This window comes from Cyprinus carpio, chromosome A22 (genome assembly GCF_018340385.1).
Source record: "Cyprinus carpio isolate SPL01 chromosome A22, ASM1834038v1, whole genome shotgun sequence".
Lineage (NCBI taxonomy): Eukaryota > Metazoa > Chordata > Actinopteri > Cypriniformes > Cyprinidae > Cyprinus > Cyprinus carpio.
The window spans coordinates 18,315,012-18,327,630 of record NC_056593.1 but is presented as its reverse complement, the minus strand read 5'-3'; the positions used below and the strand labels follow the sequence as shown (position 1 = coordinate 18,327,630).

Below are 12,619 nucleotides of genomic sequence, written 5' to 3'. Positions count from 1 at the left end.
ATTATTTAACGTTTCATGTTTTATTTTTTAAAGAAATGACATAAGCTACATTATACACAGCTGTGGCTACTGTTGACATGTTAAACTCTACATCAAGCTATTTTAAAAAGCATTTTGCTAATTATTTTATATAGCCTACTTATGTCTGCAGTTTTTCTGCACGGTTATTGAGACACTGCAGTGAATATTTGCAATAGGTCTAATACCATGAGAGACATCTTTAAGATGCCAGTTTTACATTCAGTATAAATCATAAACATCTTAAAGACATATTCTAAACGTCTGGTTGACATCTGATTGGAAATATCCTATAGATGTGCTGCAGATGAGCAAATACTCTAAAAGACCAGGTAGAAAAAATACGTCTTGCAGATGTAATGCAGACGTCTAATAGACTTTGTGATGTACGTGTGCTATTAGGGATATTAATATGAAATTATGACCGTGACAAAAATACCAACACACATATTGTTCATATTTTGATAGCTTTGTTTTGCTGAAGTCTGCCTTACTTTGCATTTTATCTAGTTAACATTTTCTATTTTCATAGAAAATACTACTAATTGTATTACCAGTTTACCAGTCAATTTGCATTTTAATTTGCATCACTGACATGCTAGACATATAGATTCTATTCATATTTAGATTTTTTTATTTTTGCATAGACCAAATACTATCCATCAATTAGTAACCAAGGTACCTCACACATTTCAATAAAAATGCAACCAACTACATAATATTCCCAAACAAATGAACTAAATAGGTCTGAATAAATCACTTGACTCTTTCACTCATTTCATGCTAACTGTGTTTCACATCTTGTCATAACAAGGCTTTGTAATATGCATAAATAATTGATAAAGTTTCATTTTATAGTCAGGCTTCCTCTTTGTCAGTGTCACAGCTGTACAGTTGCCTTTGGTTAAACCAGCTCGCATAAAACATGTTAATGCATGATAATGAAGACATTATAAAAAATACCATGGTAGCCCATGATAGACAGAAATATAGATAGATAGATAGATAGATAGATAGATAGACAGGCAAGGCAAGTTTATTTATATAGCATATTCCATACACAATGGTAATTCAAAATGCTTTACATAAAAGAAAAGAAAAGAATAATACAAAAATAATCACAACAATAAAACAAGGAATTTAAAAAATTTGAAAATGATTTAAAAATTGATTTAAAAGGTTTAAAATGAATTTAAAACAGTTTAGAATAGAAAATTATTATACATAAAATATAGTGCGATCAGTTCGGACATTGCACAGTGCTCATTCAATAAATGCACAGCTAAACAGATGAGTTTTAGCACATCTGATCTCTTCTGGAAGGGGATTCCAACTGCGGGCGGCAAAGTAGCTAAAGGCGGACTCCCCTTGTTTTGTGTGAACCCTTGGTATTTCTAACTGACTCGATCCTAATGATCTGAGTCTCTGTTAGGTTTATATTCAGTGAACATATCTGCAATATATTTTGGTCCTAGGTCATTGAGTGATTTATAAACGAGTAAAAGTACTTTAAAATCAATCCTAAATGTAACTGGAAGCCAGTGTAAGGACCTGAGGACTGGTGTGATATGCTCAGATTTTCTGGTTCTAGTCAGAATCCTGGCAGCAGCGTTCTGGATGAGCTGCAGCTGTCTAATGGTCTTCTTGTCCTCCCTGCTGGTGATAAAGGCATTAACGAGTTTCTCCAAGTCTTGACTGGAAACAAAATATCTTATTCTTGCAATGTTTTTTAGATGATAGTATGCTGATTTTACTGCTTTGACATGACTACTGAAACTAAGGTCTGCCGCCAGAATCACACCAAGATTCCTGACTTGATTTTTAGTTGTTAGACCCCTAGAGATCAGTCCACTGGTTATGTGACTTTCCCAGTTGGTTAACAAGGTAAGTAGCTGATGAAGTAAATCTAGTGCTTTCTGTAGTGTTGTCAATGCTGAGCTATTCCAAGTTCTATTTCTGAATTCTGTTTTCGTTTATCATTATCTTTTATCAGGATCTTAATCACCTCTCTGCCCTTTTTGAGGATTCAGGTCAGCTAGCCAATTCTGTTGTTGCGTCCATCTTGGTTTCGACCTTCATGCGCTCCTTTTTGTCTATCAATACTCTCAGTAGCTTCAAATGAGAGACTGAAGAACAAAAAACAAAACAAATGTCTATCCAACTTTTCATTCAACTGACAATCTGAAGGACTATTTTAAAATTGATTACTATTAAGAAACACCTGATCAGCATGGACAAATGGACCAAAATCACTCCGAACTAAGCTGGTATTTAAAGCAGAAGAGTGTAATTTCGGTGCCTCTCATCATCACCAAATGGAATAGCAAAAATAATGAAATTAGAGTATCATTCAGTAACGTTTAATGTAGTGTTGGTTTTGTTTGTTTTTCTATGCCAGTATAAATAAGCTCTGGAGGAACAGGTGTTTGAAATAATTCACCAAAATGAAGTCTTGTGAAGTCGGCTGATGATAGATATGTTAATAAATCTCAGTACCAACAGTAACGAACACACTCAATGAAACTGATTTAAGGTCTGTTCTGAATGTTATTTTGTTTTTGTTTCTGACTTTTAGTTTGATGTTTTATTCATGATGCATTAGTTTTGATTCTTGATTTTTGAATTTAATACTTTCATAGGCCTAATTATCTGTGTTTGCGCCTTCCAGACTATTTTTGGGGATTTTTCCGTGAACATTTTTGCATCAGTAGGTGGCGACAAATGACTGTTTATCAGCCATGAATCATTCATTCCACCGATTCGTTCAAAACGCTGATTAGGAAAAAAATAAGCGACTGTCTTTACCCTGATACCATTCAACCAATTCAGTGAATCGATTCACTAAAACACTGACTCATCCAGGACCACTATAACAGGCGATTGATTCTGCTTTTCGTTTGGCGCTTGTTGATGGGAGGAAAATTAAACAAAATAACTGTCAGTGTTGTACCTAAAATATAAGTTATTTGATACATAACATTATTGTTATGTTGTTATATTGTTATTGTTCTACACACACACAATCTGTTGGCCTAAACATACAACACTTCATAATTTGCACATGAAATTCTGCCTAAGTTGATCTAATGTGAACGTGACTTTAATGATATTTTCATACTGAAATCAAATGCCATGTCCAGTAACTCAAAAGGGTCAAAGGAAAGTATGTGCTCATATTCCTTTATTTTATGATTTGGTGAAATTCAGTTCTCCAAATTCAGTGATCCGATTTATTTTTGAATCAAAGCCAGAGCAGCAAACTGGGCCAACTGACTGTGACAGACCGCTGCTTTGCGAATGGTTTTGTGTCCTTGAAACAGAATTTAAATGATTTATAAAGCACTTCTGCATAGCTAAGCAGTTTCCCAATGTTTTTGCAGGTAACTCTCCCTCAGGCCAGAGCAAAAAGAACATGAAGCAGCGCTTCCTCAAACTTCTGCCCTGCTGTCATGTGGACTCCACACCAACAGTCAGGAAAGGCAAGTGACTGACTCGCTGTTGTTTTCATTTATGCACGTTCTTTCTGCATCTCTAAAATGAATTAAGTATTGCTTTTTAATTTTATGTGTAATTTTTTTTTTTATCTGTCATATAGACAGTATAGAGGAGGATTTTGAGCTTGCCACTGTGTGCTGCAGGCCGGATAGTCTGGAAAAAATGTTGGAACAGACCAAGTTCACCAAAACAGAGCTACAAATCCTCTATAGAAGTTTCAAAAATGTAAGAAACTTTTCCCTTAATGACTTTGTAAGCTCCCTACTGGTTTGATTTATTAATGGACTCTACAATAAGTTTATATATTTTTATATAAGTGTGTTTCTTCTTCTCTCCGACACTTAGAATTAAACAAGCAAAAAAAGTTACTGTACCTTTAAAACTCCTAAATGTAAATCACCTTTGTTGTGATTGGCTAGCTTCGCCTCATGTGAACTAAGAAAGACTACTCATGGTTTGTGGGTTTGGTGACAGACTTTGCAAAAAGTCGCATGATAATTCGCAGCTATTCGTAACTATTTAATGTTACATTTTTGTACGACCAGCTCATGCCCATGGGTTTTTTATTGTACAAATAATGCATTTTCCATGTTGTATGAATTTGTACGAAATTACAACTTCGTAAAATACTTATGTTTTCTCATGAAATCGGGTTGGGTTTTCCGTGACATTGGCTAGTTTACGCTTACGAATTCTTCTTCTTTCTGTGTTGGATACATATCGAAGGTCTCTGTGCCTTTTTACAATTATTTTCTCAAATCGTTTTTATTGTTATTAAAATGATACTCCTCCCCAAAATGAAAATTTTGTCATTTTTGGAACACAATTTAATAACAGTGTCAAGGTCCAGAAAAGTATAAATCGTCGCTTTGTATAAGTCTTTTGGAACACCGGGATTTAATGTGACTGTGTCAAGACTCCAGAAAAGTATAAGTGTCAAGGTCCAGAAAAGTATAAAAAGCATCGTCAGAATACGGTTGAATCACTGATGGCAGATGGAGTATTCTGACGATGTCTTTCATATCTTTCCTGAACCTTGACACTGTTATTTATTTGGCAGTCTATGGGACAGTCACAAACCTCCCGGTTTTCATCCAAAATATCTTAAATTGTGTTCCGAAGACGAACAAAGCTTTTACGGGTTTGGAACGACATGGTGGTAAGTGATTAATGACAAAATTTTCATTTTACGGTGGAGTATCCCTTAGTTTAAATACTGAAATATTTTCATTATATTTTTGTGTATGACTATTTTTATGTGCTATAGGAATGTCCCACTGGATTAGTAAATGAAGAGACTTTTAAGTTAATCTACTCTAATTTTTTTCCTCAAGGAGGTGAGTGAATTAATGCATAAGCCTAATTAAACCAGTTAATTTGTTCCAACCTTATAAATTCTATTGTAGTTCTATGTTCCAACTCTATTAATTAACTGAATTTAAAGAGACCTTTATAAATCCCTCTGTGTTTCCCAAATTCTCTTGAAGATTCTAGTGCATATGCTCATTTCCTGTTTGAGGCTTTTGACAAACACAAAAACGGAGCAGTTAATTTTGAGGTCAGTTTGCTGTTCATATACTTAATATGAATAAATGTAATTCATATACCATATACTTACAGTAATTAATTCAAAAGCATATAGTAATATATAATAACTATGTCAAATTTGAAAAGTATCATAAATTCATTTGCATGTATTTTATCATGTTATCATAAAGTTGCATATTAAGATTGTTCGTTCTTTTACACTTACTGGTGTATCTCTCATTGGCTTCAGGATTTTGTGGTTGGCCTGTCAATCATCTTGCGTGGTACCGTCACTGATAGACTTTGTTGGGCCTTCAGTTTGTATGATCTTAACAAAGATGGATGCGTCACTAAAGAGGTACAGTATCACAGACGCATAGACTAGCTTCACACTAAACTGTGTATTTTAACATTTATTCCAGTGCAGAATCTGGCCATTTACGTGAATCCATTACTGTATTCATTCATTTGTTCTTTCTGTTTTAGGAAATGAATGATATTATGAAGTCTATTTATGATTTGATGGGGAAGTATACATATCCGTGTATGAAGGACAGCGCACCTACAGAACATGTCGAAAGTTTCTTCCAGGTCAAAATCTCCAGATCCGCATATTAGACTGATTTCTGAAGGATCATGTGATACTGATAATGAAAAAGACTGGAGTAATGATGCTGAAAATTCAGCTTTGATCACAAAATGTACAATGTATTCAAATAGTAACCAGTTATTTCAAATTGTAATAATATTTCACAGTATTACTGTTTTTAGTGTATTTTTGATCAAATAACTGCAAGATGAGCAGAAGAAAAAACATGAAAAGGAAACTAGCACTTATTCTCATTATTCTTTCTTTTAAACTTCTAATGCTTGCCATGTTTCTAGTACAATAGGTCTCAAATTATTCATTTACTGATTGTTTATCTGTTTGCACTCAGAAAATGGACCGCAACAACGATGGTGTCGTCACAATGGAGGAGTTCCTGGAGTCGTGTCAAAAGGTACAAGGATGACATGAAAACTAATTATTTCTATAATTTTTCATGCTTTTGGTATTAAATGTAAAAGCCTTGTTTTTAGAATGTGAATTTTATTAAAGATATATTAGACACTGCTTAGGTTGATACCTACAATACATGACCTGCAATGATAGTTATTGGGATATTAATTGGATAGCACGTTTTAATTTTTGTCAACTTCAATCAACTATTCCTTTAATATGTTTTATGTTTTTTTTTTTTTTTTTACTATTTTTTGTTCAGGATGAGGCCATCATGGAGTCCATGCAGATGTTGGATCACGTAATTTAGCTCTGCATGATGATCTTTGGCAAATATTTCTCAACAGCAGCAGTGTTTGATCTGTTGTGGCTTCTGCTCGATGCCTTCCTCCATTTTGCACCTACAACAAAAGACTACCAGTGAACACCTGAACAGGTGCAATAAGAGCATGCCATGTTATTTTACCCCCTGAGGATGAAATGATGTCTTTGAAGATCAGCTGTCATACGCCACTGTCTGCGCATTCTTTTTTTTCTTTTAATATAATTGATATAAAGAGATATATGAAGCCAATTCAACAAAAAAGGCTCTTAAAAGTGAGATTCTTTCAGTTTTAAATTTGTTTGTGAATTATATATTTTTAAATACACAATTTTAAGTGCACTAACACGTTATATCATATCACTGTTATGTTTCCTAGATCTGCATAAATTATTAATGTCAGATGTAATTTATTTTTACGCTACTTTAAAATATATGTTTATGCACAACAGTTTACAATCAATATCACTGAAGGGAAAGACTATGGAATTGGCAGAATTTGATGTAACAAACTATGCAAAAGTGGAATAGATTTTTGGAGATTCACACTAATGAGGTTTTACATTCTCCCAAATAAATACATTTATATTTATTTATCCTTTAAATTTTTACTGTTTTCAATCAATGTAGTCTATTTCTGATAAGACTTTAGAACACACACATTGCATTAGGCTAATTTTAAAATAGCATTTTTGGTGTTTTAAAACAGTAATTTATATATATATATATATATATATATCGATTAAATATCATTTATAGACTACTATAAATTTTGAGTAGATAATGCAGATTCCATGTGGACTTTTCATGTGTTTGCTAAGATGTTTAAGCTTGGTCAATCTTTTCAAGTTTATTTTATTGATTTCTTTGTTTATGTTAACAAATAAATTCATGATTGCTATGCACAAAAGTGTTAATTGTATTTCTATAAGCAAAATCATAATTTACATCACATCTCACTTTGATTCAATCTATAGACTTTGAATCCTTTTATAAAAAGATTAATGTCTCATATGAAATCGTAAATTCATGTTGATCATAGCACAAAAAGCAAGCTGAATATTTATTTTGGCACTGCAAGCGGACTTTTATAATTACGGTGTTAACATTTTAGCAACAATGAAAAAATGAGAAATGCTAATATTTAATTATAAATTAATATTACACATTTAAAAGGTTCCCTTCTTGTATAATCACTTAATAATTTAAATGACAACCTGCGTGCAGAAAGAAGATCGACGTATTCACGGCTGTTCCCAGATCTCTGAAACATTTAAATAGACCAATGAGCGCTGAGCAAACGCGCCTAGCTCCATGGCCCCGCCTACGTTCCCTGCATTGTCCAATCATGATTAAGCAGCGGTTAACTATGGGATGAAATTAGACTCAAAATGATTAATAGATGCATGCAAAATTATCCATGTACTGCATAGATTTTATACATGTATCTTACTAACCACAAACAAATGCCTTTCAAAACTGCGAAAAAGAAGTCTCAAAATCCAAATGAACCGAACAAGATCGACACGAACTAGATGTCAATTAATGCACGCATGTCACCTGATCCACATATGCATGGATTCCTTTTTGATTGAGCAATTTATGATATATTAATGCAGAACAGAACATTTTTATTCGCAAATATGTCTGTATTTGTACAAATCGCTACACAGTCATTTAATCCCGAATCAAACTGAAAGGCATTTGTTTGTGGTTAGTAAGATACATGTATACAATTTTATGCAGTACATGGATCATTTTGTGTGCATCTATTAATCATTTTGAGTCTAATTTAATCCCATAGTTAACACCTCAGCAGCGGCGGATTCAAACAGAAGATGAAAGATGGCCGCAGAGAAAGACACTGATGTAAACAAACAAGACAGAAGGTAATGAATATTTATTTACAGAAATGTTAGCCAAACACATATAGTCTGAAAATACAGTAAAATATTTACACTTTGAATAACTGCAAAGACGTTGTTGGGTGGAAGCACTGAGGTAGAAAACTTGTGGTAACTTTGAATGAGCATAAACATGAAGTAATGTTACTATGGTATTCTTTTACGAACTGTAGAAAAGCGTGTAAATTCTGTGGTGAAATGAATGTGGGATTCTTCCAGAATATGATAAATATAAATAACTAAACTAAACTAAAGAAAAGTAAAGATTCATTTTGATGTCATGTGGTGTAACTGTCAAGTAAAAAGAAATAACATATTTTTCTTACATCCTGAATATAATCTTAGTCATTAATAATAAAAATATTTTAAATATGTTTTTCAGTGTATTTTGAAAAGTATTTTTTACAAATATCATGAATATTAATTCATAAATATTGAGTTTTTGAGTCGCACCACTTGACATTTTAAACCTGAACCAACCTTAGCTTAGTTTATTTACATTAATGGATATTTTAAGAGATTTATTGACTTTGACTCACATTTCCTGCCATTTCCTGTTTTTATATGTTGGTTGCACCACATGACAAATGTTACATTAATTAAAGATATTAATGAAAAGTGTCACAGTTTTGCTTAAATATATATTTAAGAAATAATAATAAGAGTTTGTCAAATTATTTTATGCTTTTTTTTAAGATTTCAATTCTTAAATAAAAAAAAAATACTATGATAAAAGTATAGTTATGTCACCCCGACATTTTTACTTTATGCATCTCAAAAAATAAAAGTTACATATTAATTCAGAAATTAAAAATGTTCTTATAATGGAAAATATGTATTTAAGTCACTGTATGTTCAACTGCATGTTCAAGTTTTTTTTTTTTTTAATTGCTAGGTAGATAAACAATAAAATGAGCATGATGTAGGGAGCTCATGTGTTTGTGTGTTCGCAGGGGCACGGTGTGCAGTGTTGTGATCAGGAGTCAGAAACGGGCGGCAGTGGTGACGGCCTGCAGCCCATCATCTTCAACCCTGACTTCTTCGTGGAGAAGCTGTGTCATGAGCGGCCCGAGGCCTTCACCGAGCTGGTGCTGAGCAATATCACGCGACTCATCGACCTCCCGGGGGCTGAATTCTCACAGTTACTGGGTGACGAGGAGCCCAAGACACCCAATGGCACTACAGCTGGAGGCTTCTTCTGCTCGTTCAACTTCCTCAAACGCAAAGGTCAGAAGGTTTTTGATAATTGTAGCCAGTTTCCATTGACTATGTATTCCTCTTCCTTTGCTTTCTCTGTTTCAGCCTGCAGTGGACATTAATTCGTCCTCATGCATCCTACAAATGTACAACCAGGCTGTTGTCAGTATGACTTTGAGTTAATGGTGGAGACACCGGTGATTCTTCTGTGGGAAGATTCCAGACGCTATTGACAAAAACTATTGAATAACCTTCAGTCTGAGAATGACATCATCTGTTTTGGGAAGTTCTCTGAAGTTTACCGATTGCTATTCAAGCTAGTTTCCTGCTGTTGGGTTTTGCTATCGACTAGCCGGCTCTAGATTCATTGCAGTCAACAGTAATGGCCAAACTAAAGTCAGGACCTGTTTGGTTTCTTTGTGTGACCAAAAGTATTTGGTTCCCAAATAAATAGAAGGCACTGATATAGAATACATTCAGTTGTAAATATAAAATAAATTCATTTTAATATATATAAATTCAATTGTTAAATAATTTCTATCTCAAATAAATGCTGTTCTTTGAACTTTATATTCATCAAATCTTGAAATAAAAATATATCAGGGTTTCCGCAAAAATATGAAGCAGCACAGCTGTTTTCAACATTGATCATAATCAGAAATGTTTCCTGAGCAGCAAATCAGCATATTAGAATGATTCTGAAGATCATGTGACACTGAAGACTGGAGTAATGATGCTGAAAATTCAGCTTTGATCACATGAAGAAATTACATTTGAATGTATATTCAAATATAAAACATTTATTTTAAATTGTAATAATTTTTCACAATATGACAGGTTTTAGTGTACTTTTTTATTAAATATTTGCAGCCTTTGTGTGCAAAAGAATGACATGAAATATGCCTTGTCATATAGATATGGCATTTTTGCATGAAAGTTATTTCTTAAATATTTTTTATATATAATATTATACTTTTTATATGTTATATTTACTTTGTTGTCTGCTACATTTTATTTCAAGGTATATTTAACTTTATCATGAGGTTTTTAATTTCAAGAAATTTCAAGTTACATTATACAAAATGGATTGTTGCAATATTTTATGATGTATTTAATTTATTCCACTGAATCCATCTATAATTGTAATAAACTCTGATTAAACAGCCAGTGTTTTTTTTTTCTTCTTCTTCTTTCTTCTTTCTTCTTCACACCAATTAATGTTAAGGAGTTTTTAGAATAAATTTAGTACCATTTTATGCAGAGAATATTGACTTCCAGTTCCTAGTGAGCAAGTAAAAATATGCAGATATATAAGAAAATTAATTTGTTACAAACTAAGGCTGTAAATCTTTAGAAAGCTCAATGCAATAAGATCAAATGTGTTGAAAAAATCAGCATGAAACACATTATTATTGGAGGAATGTTTAATTATTAATCTTTCCTTTTTTCCAGACAAAGGTGTTGTGTTCAGCATGCCTCTCACAGAGGAAGGAGTAGCCCAGATATATCAACTCATCATGTTCCTCAGCAAAACTGAGTTTCAGATGTACAGCGCTTCTAGGACTCTTAGTGACTCCTAATGACTGTAATTAAATACAGAGGCCCCCAAAAGTATTTAGACACTTGAAGTGCAGTCCTGTTTTTCAGAACAACAGTTTGCAGAATGAACACAGCTCACATTGAAAGTCACCTTTAAACCAGCAGCTTTCTGTTGGTCACGCAAACCAATCTTCAAAGGAGATTTTAGAATAAATTCCTGATTATGCAGTATTGATTCCAGTTCCTATTGAGCTGTAAAAATAAAGATATATAATTAATGTTGTTATTATTATATATTTTTTTTAGTTATCAATGCAATAAGATCAGTTGTATTGAAAATTCAGCATAATCAAGTATTTTGGAGGAAGTTTCATATTGATCTTTCCTATTTTTATAGAGCAAGGTGTTTTAGCATGCCCCTGATATAATTACATAATAAAACAAAAAACCTTACATCTTTTTCATCTTATTAGTAAATTGCGTTTTAAACGACAGTCACAATTTTTAACCGCTCACATGACATTATCTTCTTTAAAGTTAAGGAGCTTTAAAGTTTTCCATGTCAGTTTTCTCTTCATCTCACGGAAAACACAACCATTCAATCCAAGGAAACAAGCAAGTCTTAATTCAACGATCACCGAAACTGTTCACTCCAGAACGATTCACTCCAAGGATTGTGGCGTTTGTTTGTTCTTCACTGTGTGATCCTGCTCTCGTGTGTGCTGTCAGGATGATCTGGAGCTGCTGTCAGTCCACGGTTCTCCGTTCATATCTGCTGTAAGAGGAGCGCAGCACGAGTGCGGTCACACTGAAGAGGTGCTCCGAGAGCTCTGTCGACACGTCACCGATCACATGCCAAACTCTGAAGAAGACAACTCATCCAACAGGTGAGAGAGACACTGAGTCCTGTTTCATGGGTACAGTCAGTCTGATTTATTATAATTTTTCAAAAACAACAAAATATAAATTGTTTTATTATTATTATTTTAATAGCAACAGACCTCTTTAGGTGGCATTTTTATTATGCTACCATTAATTTTTACAATAATTACATTGTGTGGGTTTTTAAAACCCAACATTTTTTTAAATTAATATACTAATTACAACAGACCCCTTGAGTTGGCTTTTTTAAAAATATTTGACTGTTCATTTAACTATAATAATTTTATTTAAAAAAGCTAAATCATGCTATTATTATTATTATTATTATTATTATTAATGACATTACAATAATACACTGCATGCATTTTTAGCTATAATTACTGTAATTTATAACTTGCTGTTGACTTCTAATTCTATTAGTCTGCAGTTTTGTTATTTATTTTTGTGATTCATTTAAAAATAAAAAAGAAAGAAAATCTCAATTCTTCATTTTATCTTTTATCTTTTAACTGCTAATAGCTCCACCTCAGAATAAGTCGACTCCTGGCACTCCTGCGAGTGAGAACACGACTCATACCAGTAAAAAACACACGCGCCCCTGCGCTCCTTCGGTGGGATATTCAAGGTCAGATCTCTATCTCTGCTTCAGATGATAACACAGAAGTAATCAAAGGTGATGGTGGCATCTCTGCAAGTGCAGCTGTGTGTGCTTTAGTTCAGTGATCAGTCTGCTGT

At 33.2% G+C, this 12,619-nt stretch overlaps 2 protein-coding genes across 2 annotated transcripts; both read left to right on the top strand.

Annotated features, from left to right (window-relative positions):
* The first annotated feature begins 3,543 nt into the window (after positions 1-3,543).
* LOC109059900 (Kv channel-interacting protein 2-like) lies at positions 3,544-7,021 on the top strand. The gene is made up of 7 exons (XM_042712159.1): positions 3,544-3,738; positions 4,781-4,850; positions 5,001-5,071; positions 5,291-5,398; positions 5,527-5,631; positions 5,979-6,041; positions 6,303-7,021. The coding sequence occupies exons 1-7, from the start codon at positions 3,676-3,678 to the stop codon at positions 6,348-6,350; spliced, it is 528 nt and encodes a 175-aa protein (XP_042568093.1). The 5' UTR covers positions 3,544-3,675; the 3' UTR covers positions 6,351-7,021.
* Positions 7,022-8,207: 1,186 nt separating this feature from the next.
* LOC109059893 (rho GTPase-activating protein 19-like) lies at positions 8,208-11,178 on the top strand. Its single transcript, XM_042712482.1, has 3 exons — positions 8,208-8,231; positions 9,220-9,493; positions 10,916-11,178. The coding sequence occupies exons 1-3, from the start codon at positions 8,208-8,210 to the stop codon at positions 11,041-11,043; spliced, it is 426 nt and encodes a 141-aa protein (XP_042568416.1). The 3' UTR covers positions 11,044-11,178.
* Positions 11,179-12,619: the final 1,441 nt, after the last annotated feature.

Bases quoted from the DNA above. Each gene is read 5' to 3' on its own strand.
- LOC109059900 (XM_042712159.1), top strand. From the start codon at position 3,676: ATGTTGGAACAGACCAAGTTCACCAAAACAGAGCTACAAATCCTCTAT. The intron at 4,851-5,000 runs GTGAGTGAATTA...ATTCTCTTGAAG, and splicing joins TAATTTTTTTCCTCAAGGAG to ATTCTAGTGCATATGCTCAT. The intron at 6,042-6,302 runs GTACAAGGATGA...TTTTTTGTTCAG, and splicing joins TCCTGGAGTCGTGTCAAAAG to GATGAGGCCATCATGGAGTC.
- LOC109059893 (XM_042712482.1), top strand. From the start codon at position 8,208: ATGGCCGCAGAGAAAGACACTGAT. The intron at 8,232-9,219 runs GTAAACAAACAA...GTGTGTTCGCAG, and splicing joins CCGCAGAGAAAGACACTGAT to GGGCACGGTGTGCAGTGTTG. The intron at 9,494-10,915 runs GTCAGAAGGTTT...CCTTTTTTCCAG, and splicing joins CAACTTCCTCAAACGCAAAG to ACAAAGGTGTTGTGTTCAGC.